Genomic DNA, 16,748 nt, shown 5'->3' with positions numbered 1-16,748 from the left:
GAGAGAGAGAGAGAGACAGCGTGAGCAGGGGAGGGTCAGAGAGACAGGGAGTCACAGACTGAAACAGGCTCCAGGCTCTGAGCCGGCAGTCAGCACAGAGCCCGACGCGGGGCTCGAACCCACGAACCGCGAGATCATGACCTAAGCGAAAGTCGGACGCTTAACCGACTAAGCCACCCAGGCGCCCCTCACGTGTCTTTTATTAACCCATACACAATTACTTGTCTTCGTGTTTGTTGAAGCAATAGGTCAGGCAATATTTGCCACAATAATGGCTTTCACAGTGACAGACCACATTCATCTGAAGGGTACTCCTGACAAAGGCAACTGATTCTGCCGTTCTCATCCACCATATAGTATTTCAGGATGGCCAGTTTAACCTTCTTTCTCTTATGTTTATTCTTCTTGGAAGTGGTGTTAAGACTTCTTCCTTTTCTTAGCACCACCACAAAGTCTCAATACAAGATGAAGAGTGGACTGCTTTTGCTATTGTAGTCAGAGTATGTCCATCTTCCACTTACTTCCAGCAAAGATCAGTCTCTGCTGACCAGGAATTCCTTCCTTATCCTGAATCTTGGCCTTCACATTTTCTATTGTATTTGAGGGTTCAGCCTCAAGAGTGAAGGTTTTCATGAAAATCTGCATCCTGGTGGTGGTTCCGCCACAGATGGTGGATTGGAAAAGCTTGAGTAATTTTTGTATATGGTATGAAGTAGGGGATCTAACTTCATTCTTTTGTATGTGGATATCCAATGTTCCCAACACCATTGGTTGAAAAGACTGTTCTTTCCCGCCCTACCCCTCCACAGCGAATTGTCTTGGCAACCTTGTCAAGAATCAGTTGACTATAAGTGTAAGGATTTATTGGGGCATCTGCGTGGCTCAGTCGGTTCAGCATCTGACTTTGATTTCAGCTAAGGTCATGATCTCATGGTTTCTGAGATCACACCCCGAGTTGGGCTCTCTGCTGACAGCGGTGGAGCCTGCTTGGGATTCTTTCTCTCCCTCTCTCTTTGCTTCCCGCCCCCTCATATTTTCTCTCTCTCTCTCTCCCTCTCAACATAAACATTTTTTAAAAAAAAGAGCACATGTTAAAAAAAAAAGAATCCACGAAGATGTTTTACTCTGTTCCCATAGGCCTTCCTGAGCCTTGGTTAGACATTCTTGAGAGGTAGTAGTGGCACAAATTGAGTTTTCAAAGTGGTTATATTTTTTCATTTTGCTTAAAAAATATTTTTAATGTTTATTTATTTTTGACAGAGAGAGAGAGAGTGAGCATGAGCAGGGGAGGAGCAGAGAGAGAGAGAGGGAGACACAGAATCCAAAGCAGGCTTCAGGCTCTGAGCTGGCAGCACAGAGCTCAAGGTGGGGCTCAAACTCATGAACTCTGAGATCCTGACCTGAGCTGAAGTCGGATGCTTAACTGACTGAGCCACCCAGGAGCGCTTCTTTCGTTTTGCTTTTAAATAAAAGGATTTGGAAGAAACTGTTTCTCGGCTGCTTCTTCTTGAGGCATTGAGTTAAATCTGCTTCATAATAAGTAATAATGAGTTCACTAAGGCCTGCTAAGGGCAAAACTCATGTTAAGAAGTTATATCTTCAGCCTATCTCCTAATACCAGAATTGTTTGGCAGACTTCTTCTGCACGGGACAATCAACTGTCTTCATTGCCTCAGTGCCATGGTTCTCAAAGTGTGGTTCCTGGACCAGCAACATACACATCACCTGAGAACTTACTAAAAATACCAGTGGGGCCCACCTCAGACTACTGAACCAGGAACTCTGGGTTGAGGTTCAGCAATCTGTATTTTAACAAGCCTTCTGGATGATTCTGATGCATTCTTAAATTTGAGACCCACTACCTTAATGCATGAGGCTTACTGTCAGCCATTTTCTTTTTCTTTTTCTTTTTTTTATTTCTAGGAGAGAGAGAGACAGCATGAGCAGGGGAGGGTCAGAGAGAGAGGGAGTGACAGACTCTGAAACAGGCTCCAGGCTCTGAGCTGGCAGTCAGCACAGAGCCTGACGCGGGGCTCGAACCCACAAACCGCAGATCATGACCTAAGCGAAAGTCGGACGCTTAGCCGACTAAGCCACCCAGGCGCCCCTGTCAGCCATTTTCTAATTCAGGGGTTGGAGCTGGGAAGCTGCCTCATGGCCTGCGGGATGGTAGTGCATCTAGGTAGGAAGGAATCTGTGCCCCCTGAAGCTGGAAAATGTCTCCTTGAGGAGACAGGAGGCATTGAGGCTGGCTTTAAAGTCCACCTTTGTATTGACTGCTTGAAGAGATTACCATAAATCAGCACTGCCCAATATAACTATCTGCAGTGAAAGAAGTGTTATTTACCTGTGCCATCCAGTACAGTAGGCAGTAGCCACACGGGGCTTTTCAAAACTTGAAATGTGATTAGCGTAATGGAGGAAGTGAATAATTTAATTTTAATTCATTTAATCTACCACATGATGCTAGTGGTTACCATATTGGACAGCACAGCTCTAGCTCCTGCTCAATCCTGATGACCTCTACCTTATGTATGTATGTATATATATATATTTATTTATTTTTTAGGGTGGGGGGGAGAGAGGGTCAGAGAGAAAGGGAGACAGAGAATTACAAGCAGGCTCTGCACTATCAGCGCAGAGCCTAAAGCAGGACTCAACATGGGGCATAAACTCATGAACAGTGAGATCATGACCTGAACGAAAATCACTGAGCCACCCAGTGCCCCGTGACACCCGTTTGCAAGTCAGGGTCTGTGATTCAGAGCTGGCCATGATCAGCCATTTTAAGGGAACACCTATCAAGAAGAATAACATTTCCCAAAAGATTAATGTTTAAACCTGGGATAATAATGAGTGACTATAAGGGCTATCATTGCTAAAGTTTTTAAAGTTATTATTATTATATTCGGTGACTGAGAATAAATAGCACATTGCTGAATTCTTGCTGTAATTCTGGGGAGAGAGTCAGTGACCACATAAACCACAGAAGTGAAGATTAGAATTTAATGTAAACTGGTGATTACACAGGACTCGGACAGTACTGGGAGATGACTCAGTTAAGGATGACAGTAACAGAAAAAAAAGTGGAGGGAAAAGAGTACTATGGGAAAGAAAACAGAATCTGTCCCACTCAGAGAATGCCTTGTCATCTAAGATTTATTTTTAGGTTTGTGAGTTTCAAACATTCTTTCTGAGGCTATTTTTAATCTTAGCTTCCAAATCTTAAATTTGGAGATCAGTCTCATGCTGTCTGGGCTGAAGGAAGCATCTCAGCATCACGTTTCAAAACAAAAAGCCAACCCAGTTAGCTTCAACAGAGGCAGTTTTTTTTTTTTTTTAATATTTTTTATTTATTTCTAGGAGAGAGAGAGAGACAGCGGGAGCAGGGGAGGGTCAGAGAGAGAGGGAGTCACAGACTGAAACAGGCTCCAGGCTCTGAGCTGGCAGTCAGCACAGAGCCTGACGCGGGGCTCGAACCCACGAACCGCGAGATCATGACCTAAGCGAACGTCGGATGCTTAACCGACTAAGCCACCCAGGTGCCCCTCAACAGAGGTAGTTTTGCAAGAGAGGACAGTGGCTGCTGAGGCAGGTTCACCGTTTTCAGTCCTTCACTTGACAAACCTGAAGTCCTTCCGGATACAAATTTAACTCTGTTTACTTTTTTCTCCATGACTTTTTAAAAAAATGTTTATTTATTTTTGAGAGAGAGAGTACGCAAGCAGGCGAGGTACAGAGAGAGAGAGAGACAGAGGATCTGAAGAGAGAGCCTGACCTGGGGCTTGAACTCACGAACCATGAGATCACAACCTGAGCCAAAGTCAGATGCTTCACTGACTGAGCCACCCAGGCACTGCAACTTTTTTATGATATAAACATCTATGATCATTGAAAAAAATTAAAAATGCATATAAGCAAAAAGAAAGGGGAGAAGATCAAGCTCATGATAGATACTATTAGGTACATTTCCTTTTAGACTTTATGTATCTGTCTATATCCAACTATATCTGTATCTATCTCTACATATACATATATCCATGGGATAATACTGAATATACCGTGTTGTAACTTGCTTTTTTTACTTAACAATGCCAGTACTTATATATCTGTATCCTCATTTGTGGATTTGCTATAATTTATTTAACTAGTCCCCCCCACCCTTGATACTTAGCTTCTTTTCAATAATTTGCTACTATAAACAACGTTACCCTGAATGTCCTATCACATATTGTTATGCTGTTATCTAACTATCTCCTTAGGATAAACTTCTAGAAATAAAACTGATGGACTCAGAGCATATGCATATTATTAAGGCTTTTGATACACCTATCAAATTAGCTACACATCATCTCTACAGGTTGAGTTAGTCTATCCCCTCTACGTTGCAAAGGTGAATTGTTCTGGTTGGTAAAATTCCTCTAAACTGCAGCCTGTTTTTTGTTTTGTTTTGTTTTGTTTTGTTTTGTTTTGTTTTTTAAAAAAAGCACAGCCCCAGACTCCGGGCCTTCCTGCTCTCAGGTTTCTATGTACAGAGCTGCATATCCCTCCCCGCTGCCCTGATCCCCAGAGCATCTGCTAACTGCTAAGCGTGCATGTCCCAGGGGCTCATTCTCATCCTTGCACTCTTTTCTCTTTTCCAGAGTGAATTAGATGTATCCTTTTTCAAAGCTCTGAGCCAGGTTTTCCTCAGTACTTGACAAAGCACAGGCTAGTCCTGATCAGGTAAGTGCCCTGGGTCAGGAAAACAATTCAGCAGAATCCAGAACCCGGAATGCCAATCATCAACAACCGACAAGGCAGTCAGAGGTATGTAGGAGCTTTGCAGAAACAACCCTGCCCTTTTCACAAAGGTAGTTCTTTTTACGATTCTCCTATTTTTCAGACAAGGCAATACTATGGTAGTAGTTGATAATAACTGATATATAATAGTGTAACTTCTTTTAAGCAAATAGAATAGACCTTTCCAGAATCTAAATAACACAGCCAGAAAGTGCTTGGTCCTCCTAGAGAGAATGGATTTTCATGGCTCCAGGTATAAATTTCCAGAAATCCCCCACGTGATCAGAGTAAGGCTTCAAGGATGATAAAATGGAGGGTTAAACAAATTGCCTGGCTTGTATCCATTTACTTTTATAGCAGGGAAGGCTCTCTTTTTCTTTACTTTCTTCTCCCTTTTAAATCAAAGTATGTAAGGGGCTCCGCAAACAAACGTTATTTGCTTCAAATACTGCAGACCTGTGGATTTTGGCGCCCCTCCCCCCCACTGGGTTTTGTGTGTAAGTGCTCTGAGAGGCACGTTGACTTTTAATTTTTACTACAAAAATCTGCATACCATTTGAAAGCAATAAATGAAAGAGTCCAATGGGAAAACATCAGGCTTAAATCTAGTAACATTAAATAAATATATATTAATTATAACATGCTTATATATGTATATACACACACATATATATACATTAGACATCAGTATATTTTGGAGAAACAGCCATTTAGCTTTTACTATGGATAGAAAACATCGTCCTGTTGATAAACTTCATTTGCAGGCTGTGTCTGGAAGCCTCTTTAAATTAACTGAGAAAATCTGAGTGCCCTCTAGCGGTGAGTGACCTAAATCTGTGCTCCCTTTGACCTAGGACACCCAAGAAGAACAGGCCGTGTATGGTGTTATTTTTATTCAGCATGTTACATTCCATTTTAACTAAGCCCTTTAAAGCAACTCAGAATGAATCTCTTCCTCTTGTACAGGGGAATAAGAAAAATGCTTTTTGATTTAAAAAATCCTCTGGAAGATGGCAAAAGCTATTAGACACTTCACTAGGAAGACAGAAACCCAAGATCTGCTTTCAAACCTGCCATCAAATTGTATATGTTGGACAAGACACATAACCCCTTCATCTCAAAATAAGATACTTAGGCTAGAAGAGCTTTAACACCCTCTCGGCCTTAGTATTTGATGTTGTCATGACTCTAAGTGAGCTAAGTCACCTTACACCTAGAACGCAGAGAGTCTAAATAGTCTAGGAGTTCAGAAAATTAAAGTGAATCAGATATAACAGAGTACATGTTATAGCAGAACTTGTTGTATTGATATGTCTTATGTATTAACTAAACGTAGAGACAGGTTTGTCTTTATACTCCTCTGGAGTATAGCATAGATCCAAGTCATGAGCTCCATCATTTTTTTTTCTTAAAGATTTTATTTTTAAGTAATCTTTGCACCCAGAATCACAACCCCAAGATCAAGAGTTGCACCCTCTTCCAACTGAGGCAGCCAGGCACTCTGAGCTCCAGCATTCTTGTTTATATTTAATTTCCACATCAAGGCACATAGTTTGTATCTTTTTCTTCTATTTTACTTAGTTTCATTTTTGCCTTCCCTTCCTCTCTAACTTATTTTTTTTTAATTGAAATACAGTTAACTTACAAGGTTAGTTGCAGGTGTACCTCTGACTAACTTATTTACTGTCCTTACAAATTACTTAAGCATATCCACCTGACAGATTATGAATTTTGCATCAGGAAGATAAGGGAACTAAATTTTTCCAGACCTGGAAGTATATGCCTTTGCTCCAGGCATAATTTCACAAGGACTTCCGGTGGCCTAAAAAGTGGCGCAGGTAGCACGGCAGCTAGGATATGGGATACGTCTTCTATTGACATTTTTAAAGGTTTCCACCCTCAGCCATCTGAAAAAAATCTAATTAAAACCCATGCCTTTACTCTGCCTCATACATAGTTATATTTTTAAACTATCATGTGTCCGGGGAGGACCTCTACACACCAGTTTCATGACAGTAAGACAAGGGAGCCTGTTAGAGATGCAGCCTCAGTTTCCTGCCCCTTCTGTGCAAGGCCATAGGTGTTCTGCATCACCGCCCTGGGAGCCTGTGACCAGGAACCTGCTGAAGCAGCTAACACTGTTCAGGAAACTGCCCGGAAAGCTTTCTGAGGCCTTGAAAGGCTGAAAACAAGCAATTGATATCACTGCAGCCTGGGGCTGGTTTCTCCAACACTCAGAACACCTATCTTCTTTGTGTTTGCTTGGGCTTAAGGAAGCCTTCCTCATCTGCCCACAGGGAACAGACAAGCTTTAAGCCTTGGCTTTGGTGCAGCACCAGGAGGAAGGAAGTCAAAACCTCATGGAATTCCCCCAAGCAGCCCTTTACTTTCCTCCAGAAGCTTTATCACCCTGAAGCACCTTAATAATGGGGCTGCTTTCCAGAGTCCACATGTTTAGACATGGAGAAATAAAATGCACAATTTGTATACAAGGCCTAGAATGAGCTTGTTCGACTTCTAGTAGGACTAACATCACAGAACATGACAGATGGGAATTTTAAAAGAAATGACCTTAGCACAAGAAATCAGGACAGAAATGCTGGCTTCTTGAAAACTCTCCCACTTGACAGTAAACTATTTGTAAAAAAATAAAATAAAATAATAGATGCTGTAAAAAAATGACAATAAACTATTTGTAAAAAAAAAATAAAAAAATAAAATAAAATAATAGATGCTGTAAAAAAAAAAAAAAAAAAAGAAAGAAAACTCTCCCACTAAGTGGAAACTCTGTGTTGCATTTAGTGTCAAGTGGGGCAGACCGTTGGGACCAAGCATGCCAGTGACGTAAATCATTCACATGCAGTGCAGAAGTTTCTATACACTCTTTACATTCATTCTACTCCACCTGCTGGGCTGAAGTGTTGCCAGAGGATTCCCGAGGCCCTGCTTCTATAGGGAAAGTTTGCCCTATCACATCCTCTAGTAGACTTATTTAAGACTTCCCATTCTGTGAATTAAGGTGGTTTTTAGGATTCAACTAATGAGCTTCCCCAAATGTGTTCAGCTCTGTAGCCCCAGGTCTGCTGAATTCTCCAGACAAGGAGCTGTCTCTGCCTGCTTTGGTAAATAGGGAATGGCACCAGTGAACAGTGCTAGGCAGGAGATGCCCAACTCCTCCTCAGTTCAGTGGATACTTACAGTCTGTGTGAATGTACAGAAAAACTTCAGAGCGTTTTTGGTATCTTTTTTTTTTTTTTAAATGTTTTTATTTCTAGGAGAGAGAGAGAGACAGCGTGAGCAGGGGAGGGTCAGAGAGAGAGGGAGTCACAGACTGAAACAGGCTCCAGGCTCTGAGCTGGCAGTCAGCACAGAGCCCGACGCGGGGCTCGAACCCACGAACCGCGAGATCATGACCTAAGCGAAAGTCCGACGCCTAACTGACTAAGCCACCCAGGCACCCCAGGTATTTGGTGTCTTTAAAGAGGCTTAAAGACCTTGGTTTATTTGGGCTAGAGTAGAATCCAACAGTACTACTTTTAGACTTCGACGACCAGGGTCACTTTTCTCGGCCCTGTGCTTTAGAGGACAATACTCTGGCTCTCCTTCAGGAGCATCTCTCTCCTTGGGGTGAGGATGCTTATCCAGAGCCTGCAGCGACCCAGTCCATTTCCTGACCACCCTCTAGCTACCTCGGGCTCCAGAATTCACTGGGTACTCATATACCCGAGCCTGCTGCTAGCAGGGCCGGTACAGACCTCTCCCCAATCTTTAGCCCAGGGCTGGGGGCAGGAATGACAGACAGCCTGGGACAGTACCTGGGGAACAGGCTGGAATCCCTATTTCTATTCCAGTGCCGCCTATACCACAAATATAAGGTAGGCCTAGAATCCGGAATGTTTTCGTGATTCAAAAATACCTTTTAAATAAATCTTTATTTTCTAAATCCTGAAAACCCAGAAGCCTGAGCAATTCTAGACTCTGAAAGCTCACACGGGTGATGCAGAAGTACCTCTTTATCCTAGTTGAGGGCGGGGGAGAAGGAGAGGCCTCCATCCTGCTTGTACTTACTCTCTGTGACTCAGCTAATTTTCTACTGTGGCGCTCCCTGAAGGAAGGGAGGCACCCAGGCAGCACCACTGAGATTTGCAGTCAGGCCCTGATCGGGGCCCAGAGCCCATGGTGGGGCATCAACCTCTTGTTCCTTTGTTACCATCCTAAAATCCCAAACAGCTGTCCAGGTCGAGAAACCAGAATAGGGCTTCTCTGATTAGAAGATAATTTCAGACTGATTTAATGAATTCACAAAAGCACTTGTTCAACTAGGGGCTTTCCAAATACTGGCAAGAAGAACAAAGTTCTCCAGGGAAGCCATCCAACACAGGAGCTACAGTGGTAGCTTCTAAATGAACTGAAATTGTCTCCATGTTCTCTCAAAAAGTCACAATAATTAATTAAGTCATTACCAAAGGATTTCTTTCAAGGTATTATGGAGTGTGTGATTACATCAAGAATGGCCTGATATTGTCAGATAGGAGTAAACTAGCTCCCCTCTCCCCAAAAGTGACATTTAGAGTCCTAGGATTTGAGTACTTTGGAGCTAGAAGAAAACTACACAATCATCACGTTAAAACCTCATTTTTTAGACAAAAAGACTGAAAGCCCAGGGGTGTTCTGTGACATGTCCGAAACCATAGAGCTACTTTGGGGCACAGCTGGTACCAGGCTCTGGGTTTCCAGGGCCCTTGACTCCACGGCTATAAAATTACATATAAGATTAAATTTGACACTTTTTCTTAAAACAAAATTTGTTATCATCTGGAGACTGTGGCAATTTAAGACTCTAACAAAACATTTGTAAAGTGCCCGTCAGTACGCTATCTTGGTGTTGTCAAAGTTTTTCCTGACGTAGGAAAGAAGTTTTGAGGAAACCCTAGTCTCTGGTTAGAGGAATCGGACATGATGAAAGAGAATCTGCAGGTCCTGATAAAAGCGTGCTCTCCCGGAGTGGAATTCACATTGAATAATTTCTAAACATCTTTTTTTTTCTCTTTTGCAAGTATGTAAATTGAAAGCTGGGCTGTAAGGGGCGAGAGCTGGCCAGTTGGGAATCTTTGGAAAGGGGAGGCCCTGAGGAGTAAGGGAGCCAAAACCGTGTCAGCAGAGAGCTACAGTCAGTGCTGTCATGAGTGAAGGGTCTCAGAATTATGAACAGGCCCCAAGTGGGTCGGCCATTTACCTGGGAATGGGATGTGAAAGCTCCAGATTAAACAGTTCTGCCCTCCAGACTTCCCTGCTCTCACTGCCCTCGCCGACCGCTTATATCCTCGAACTGTGTTCCCTGCGTCCTTCAGGACGTATCCATCCGCCGCTATACCTGCCCACCAAGTCCGCCTGCCTTCCGCCCGCTCGTTTTGTTCCAGGCTTCTGGCTTCTGTCTGTCTGACTCAGGAATAGTAACAGCGAGTTATGAGGAGCAACAGTGTTAGGGGGAAAAAAAAAAAAACGAGAAATGGACAGGCTTATTTGACCGAATGCTGACTTTCATATTTTGTATTTGTGTTATATAGATTTACATAAATCTATATAAATTTTAATAAATTACACCTGGATGTCTTGTTGCTCTCAGAATATAAAAGGGTCTTTAAGGAAAAACCTATTGAAAACAAACAATAAAGATCAATTCCTTTTCAGTGGCCTAATTCACAAGAGAGAGTACTAAGCCTCAAAGTCAACAGCAGACTATATTACAAGGAGAGTATATCCAGGACTGTAGCTATCATGACAGTCTTCTATACAATAGTATTTGAATTTTTGTAGGGAATGTGAATACAAAGGCCCTTCACAGTATACCTATTTTCATGGGAGATTGAGTTAAAATATAAATAGGAGAGCAAGTTTTTCCCCCCACCCCACTTAGTTTTTCAACTTTGTTATCTAGGATCTTAAAAAGAAACAAAGAAAAAGAAATCAAGGAAGACAAGGGATCTAAGACCATAATCTAGAGTTAGACATTTTAGTTTCTAGGCTAAGCTTTGCCTTAGAATTGCTTTTCAAGTCCCATTTGAATGTATGCTGCTCAATTTTCTCTTATTAAAGGATAAATAGACCACCACAGTGGTGTTAAGTTACCATATTGAAAAAGTGATTTATGATTCAGAGACCAAAATTCCAATGTGGGAACCAGAAACATTTCAAGCACTTTAATTAAAAAATTGGTTTCAGGTGACACTAATATTACTCGGGTCCTAAGATGTTCAACTTCAATCCACATTACACAGAAATTCAGAAAGGCTTTTGGGTCTCAGGATTGGTAAAAAGTGGGGGTTTCTGAATCTGCTCTTTAGGAGGATGGTTGTGAACCACAGTTCACATCAGCTCCAACCACAGGGCGCTCACAAGGGGTAACCAGTTGTCTTAAGGACCTTTAAGTCAGTCAAGTTCAGTGTAACCCCCAAGTAGGACCCTCTTGAAAAAGTCTCTTCTCACATGAACAGATACTTCTCCAAAGAGGACATCCAGATGGCCAATAGACACATGAAACGATGCTCAGCATCCCTCCTCATCAGGGAAATACAAATCAAAACCACACTGAGATTCCACCTCATGCCGGTTAGAGTGGCTAAAATGAACAAATCGGGAGACTATAGATGCTGGTGACGATGTGGAGATACGGGCACCCTCCTACACTGTTGGTGGGAATGTAAACTAGTGCAGCTCCTCTGGAAAACAGTATGAAGGTTCCTCAAAAAATTAATAGAACTCCCCTATGACCCAGCAGTAGCACTGCTAGGAATTTACCCAAAGGATACAGGAGTGCTGATGCATAGGGGCGAATGTACCCCAATGTTCATAGTAGCACTCTCAACAATAGCCAAAACATGGAAAAAGCCCAAGTGTCCATCAATGGACGAATGGATCAAGATGTGGTTTATTTATATACTGGAATACTACATGGCAACGAGAAAGAATGAAATCTGGCCATGTGTAGCAATGTGGATGGAACCCGATGGTGTTATGCTGAGTGAAATAAGTCAGACAGAGAAAGACAGATCCATATGTTTTCACTTATAGGTCGATCAGGAGAAACTTAACAGAGCACCATGGGGGAGGAGAAGGGGAAAAATAATTGGGGAGAGGGAGGGAGGAAAACCATGAGAGACTCTTGAATGCTGAGAACAAACTGAGGGCTGATGGGGGTGGGGGAGAGGGGAAGGGCGGGTGATGGGTATGGAGGAGGGCACTTGTGGGGATGAGCACTGGGTGTTATATGAAAACCAACTTGACAATAAACTATGAAAGAAAAAAAGAAAGAAAAGTCCCTTCTCAGCTCACCACATTAATAGATCAACAGCCCGGGCCTTTCTACCTTCATCCTATTCTGAATGTCAGGGTTGAAGCATGTGTGCCTGTTTATTGCCACAGGGCTTTGCATATAGGGCTTTTTTTTTTGGTCCCTGCTTACCTGACATGTAGTTCAAATGCCATTATTCCTGGCTTCACCAGTGTGTACAAGTTGCTTATAAACCAAATCAAGATGTAAACAACAGCTGGATTCTTTTAAAGGAGTCACATGACTCCAGGTGGAAATCAGCTTTCAGGGTTTTGACTCACACTGGATTTGGTCTGTGGTTTCCCTATATAGTGCCAGAAAGCTACATGATTATTAAGGGTTTGAACCAGATACTCAGATAGACAGGCATTCACACGCCCATGGTACAGAGTGATCTCACTGAACAACTCATGTTTCTAGGATGTTGGGAAATTCAGACTTGCTGAAAGACCTTGTCCTTGCAATGTGGGATGTCAGTGGTTGATATGATTCAGCAGCAAATTCTGATCTGAATTTCAAAACAAGTGGCTTCTTGCTCAAGGGGACATCTGAATTTTAGATCATCTACTTACCAAAGTCTTCAGCTTGATCTCTAAACTAATTCAAATAGAATAGATTAAAATTAGATCTCCTTCTCTCTCCAAAAAAATCATCCTGGATGAGTTGACACTTTCAATGTACCAAGGCTTTCATTGCCCTTAATGAATAACAACGGGGATTCTGCAGGCCATTTTTCATGCAGCCGCTTATGCTCCCCAACTCCATTTCTTTGTGCTGAGCTGACATTCCCACTTTGGCTTCTAAGTTCTGGCTTCTGGGTCTGATGGAGTCAAGGGCCTAATATTCCAGTCTCAATTTGGTCATGGACAAAGCAATCATCATCTATATAATTGGAAAACATTATTAATAGTTATATCAGAGTAAAGCTTTTTTTTTTTCCCCTTTTCTGGGTCATTTAAGGACAGTTCCCATGGGCTCCTGAAAACAGTTTATTCTGCTAGAGGACTATTTGCACAGAGCTTAATGAGATATTAATACAGAGCCTAATAGGAACTTAAAAGTCATTCACAGGGTTGTATCATTTTCTGTAGATGTACTTCACTACACTAAATACAGTATAGATTTGAACATCTGAAATTACTGAACAAAAAAACAGGTGGTAACAATTCACTTCACAAAGGTTCGCTATTTAATTATAAGCTCCTCTAGTGAATGTAAGTCACTCATTTGTTGACTTAAGTTTATCTATCTGAAGCAATCTGTTTCAATCAGCTGGTTTTTATTTTTAAGAGACCAGGATTATGTTCTTTAAGTAGATGCAGATTAATAAACTATTAAAGTATAGAATTCAGAACCATTCAACTATTATCATTTCATTGTAGTTCCCATTCTCCTTTCACAAAAATTCTCCGAAGGGGCTCCTGGGGGAAGAATTTCGCTCCTTCAAATTAGCTAGACATTGCAGTCTAACAGCATTTTCGTCTTTTCCCATGCACTATACTGGCTTTCCATGAAGAACGTCAGTACAGTGAAAGTGGCTCCATAATTCTCAAATGACTATTTTTAGAACTGTTCATTTATAAGATACTCTTATGAATTTCAGAATTTTTATCTACTTGGGAATTAAGTCAGCATTGCCTTACCTCCTTCATTCGTATCTACTCTTGGTTATTTTTTTCTTCAGCCCGACAGAAATGATAGCCTAAGATGTAAGGTTTTGTAAAAGCATTTGGTTTTGAGTGAATATTTAGGGCTGAGGGAGGGTGTACACTCAGTAGCCTCAGGCCCCTCCCAAGAAGTGTAGAATCAGAACCATCAAGCCAAAGCTGGGGGCTTAAATTCCAGCTCCGGGCAATTAACAGCCATGTGACCTTGGACAATGGCTTTGAGCCTGTTTGCTCCCATGTAAAATGAGGATAATGATTAACATTTATATCATGGAGTTGTACTGAAGACTGAAAATTATGTAAAACAAAATGCCTGGAATATAATGAGTATTCCATAAATCATGACTATGACTGTTGACGTTATTGTCTGGAAAGACACCACTATTCTTGTCAGGTCACGTTCTTGCCGATGTCACTTTACTTTCTAGTTCTTAGTAGATTCACTTTCCCTCTGGCTAAGAGTTATATCTATTCCATTTCTGTGCCTATTGGCCAGTTAGCTTAACCAGGGTGAAACTGGGTATGCTTGCATACATTGAGGTAATAATTCCTAACATAGACACCAATTTTAAATCTAATTTCAGAAATTCTGTAAAACAAACACTTCATGCTTCGACTAATTTACATGGGAAAAATTATAGGCTAAGTCATAAGTATTACTTTCTGTTACATGTTAATATTAATACTTTTGTATCTCTAGAGCTAATTTCCTTAATATGAACTTAGATAATGTTTAATTTGGATAAAGTACACATCATTTTAGATGAGATGGTGTTGAATGGCTGCATTGTGGAAACGAATCGGGCAAGAATTCTTGCGCCTCTACTCATTCTTGATAAAATGTCAGAAAGCTGAATAATGGAAGACTGTGCAAGACAACATCAACTTGTGAGAATACCATGGAATACCTCTCAAAATCTGTAACCCAAAAAGTCTGTAAGACTGTACAACGCAAAATGGGGTATCCTTCCAAAAACATTTGAAATAGGTGTTTTCCACAGTTCTTAAATGGAAAACAAACTGTATTTTAAAATACGGTGCACAAATAAAAGTTTTCTCTAAGAGACAAGTTTTATTTTCTAACCATGAGCATTTTTTTCTCCCACTTGTTCAAGTTTTGTTGGGTTCTCAGGGTATCTTTTTTGTTTTCTGCTTCCCTTTGTATATTTACTTTAGGATAGCAGCATGAGAATAATGTGAGACAACTATCAGCTTGTCAAGTTTTAACACATAGCACTTTGAATGTTTTCTGAATGCTTTTTCTTTAAAATGTCTTAAGTCCGAACTTTACTAAATTGTGTACCTAATAAAAATCAAGAATTAAATGTTATTTGCCAGTTTCTAAAAGTCTGATATCCATTTTATTGGCACAGTCATTACAATGTCATTATGTAATAATCTGATTCACTTATGAGGTTACTACCAAAAAATGAGTGGTTATACATTAAAAGAGAGCCCTTACAACCATACTTCAAGCCATATTGTAAATGGTTTGTCTTGTTAGTAAACTTATTTGTGAATGAAATTTACTTTAGTTCAGAGTTTAAAAACAGAATGCAAGAGAATATCTCTGTTCAGATTGGCATATGAACCCTTCTCCCCCACTCCCTCATTCCTCCGACCCCCTTCTCCTGACACGTCTGGAAGCAAAGAAAACTAAGTCACTAGAGAAAACCAACGACCTGATCCTTTTGAACTTTTTTAGATGTTTCTGCTGCTCAGTCAACAGTAGAGCATACGGAATTGTCTTAGGTAAAAACTTGTTTATGTACATATAGGATAGAAAGGCAGATATAATGGAGGAAATAGAAACATAGTCTTGGTACTTTAAGATAATGTGCCATCCTTTGGAATTCCAGGAGTTCTTTCATCTACAATACTATCCAAAAGAAAACATAGATGGACATTCCAGGCACTGATCATTCATTCAGTAATGTTTTTCTATATGTGTGTATGGGGTTCTTTTAAGTCTTTGTTTCTAAAAATCTACTTACATCCTTAAGTTTGCATCTATAAAGACCCAGGCAACCAGTCAATAATGGATTCTAAAAACAAACCTGAGTTGGTTTAGACCCATTCAGAAAGGCAGGAGAAAGGCTTCTGACCTGTCAGAACAATGTGTATAGATCCGATACCTTTGCATTAAGTAGCCAAGGTCTGGGGAAAGCCCAGCCTAGATGAAAGTGCTGTGGAGGTCTTTCTAAGACATATTAGTTGGGAAACACTGTCCTAGTTGGTAGGCACTTAATCAGTAGCACATTCAGGTAACTGCTGAAACTGGTACACCAGAAGTAACTAGGGAGTGAACAAAATTAATTTTCAGGTCACACCAAAATAGCACTTGAATAACATCTTGGCACAGATTTCAGTACCTTTAGAGAATAATAATTAAAAAGAAAAAAAAAAAACGTGGTAGATACCACAGGAAAGAAAGCTGAAGAGCCCAGTATACGTGGAGACCCTAGTAGATGTCTCCAAACACTTATACAAAGTCAACTACTGTGGCTCTGTCCTTACAGGCCATGTCATCTCGCTTCAGGTTTATTGCTGAACCACAGATGAATGGCTTTAAGTGATTTTCACACTCATGAAATTTAGGTCTCAGATTGGTCAGCTCTGCCTTCAAGACTCCTGACATTTCACTTACTGAATATATAAGACTCAACAATTTTACAGGCTACAACAATGTGCAATACCAGGATTCAGCAACCCTTTTCTGTAAAGGGCGAGACAGTAAATATTTTAGGCTTTTTGGGTCATATTGTTTCTATAAACACTCAGTTTTGCCACTGCAGTGTAAAAACAGCCATAGGTAATACATAAATGAACAACAGTGGCTGTGCTCTAGGTTTATTTATGGATATCTGAAATTTGAATTTCATAAATTTGAAATTTCATTTGAATGTTGACTTTTAAAATTTGAATTTCAAAAATTTTTCACATCATAAAACATTCTTCCTTTGCTTTTT

General features: G+C 40.8%; 1 protein-coding gene and 1 pseudogene across 2 annotated transcripts in view; one reads left to right on the top strand and one right to left on the bottom strand.

Moving 5' to 3' along the window:
* AP4S1 (adaptor related protein complex 4 subunit sigma 1) overlaps window positions 1-15,189 on the top strand; it is a 63,604-nt gene extending 48,415 nt beyond the window's left edge. Inside the window, exons 5-6 of one of the 2 annotated variants that reach the window (XM_039247121.1) lie at window positions 4,644-4,655; window positions 14,506-15,189. In XM_039247121.1, coding sequence (XP_039103052.1) covers window positions 4,644-4,655; window positions 14,506-14,634 — 141 coding nt within the window. In that variant the 3' untranslated portion in view covers window positions 14,635-15,189. The remainder of the gene's footprint in view (window positions 1-4,643; window positions 4,656-14,505) is intronic. The other variant, XM_039247120.1, reaches the window with a different exon arrangement.
* On the bottom strand, window positions 218-645 carry LOC120241779 (annotated as a pseudogene).
* Window positions 15,190-16,748: the final 1,559 nt, after the last annotated feature.

This window comes from Hyaena hyaena, unplaced genomic scaffold, assembly GCF_003009895.1.
Source record: "Hyaena hyaena isolate Hyena2069 unplaced genomic scaffold, ASM300989v1 scaffold_291, whole genome shotgun sequence".
Lineage (NCBI taxonomy): Eukaryota > Metazoa > Chordata > Mammalia > Carnivora > Hyaenidae > Hyaena > Hyaena hyaena.
This window is presented reverse-complemented; position numbering and strand designations above follow the sequence as displayed.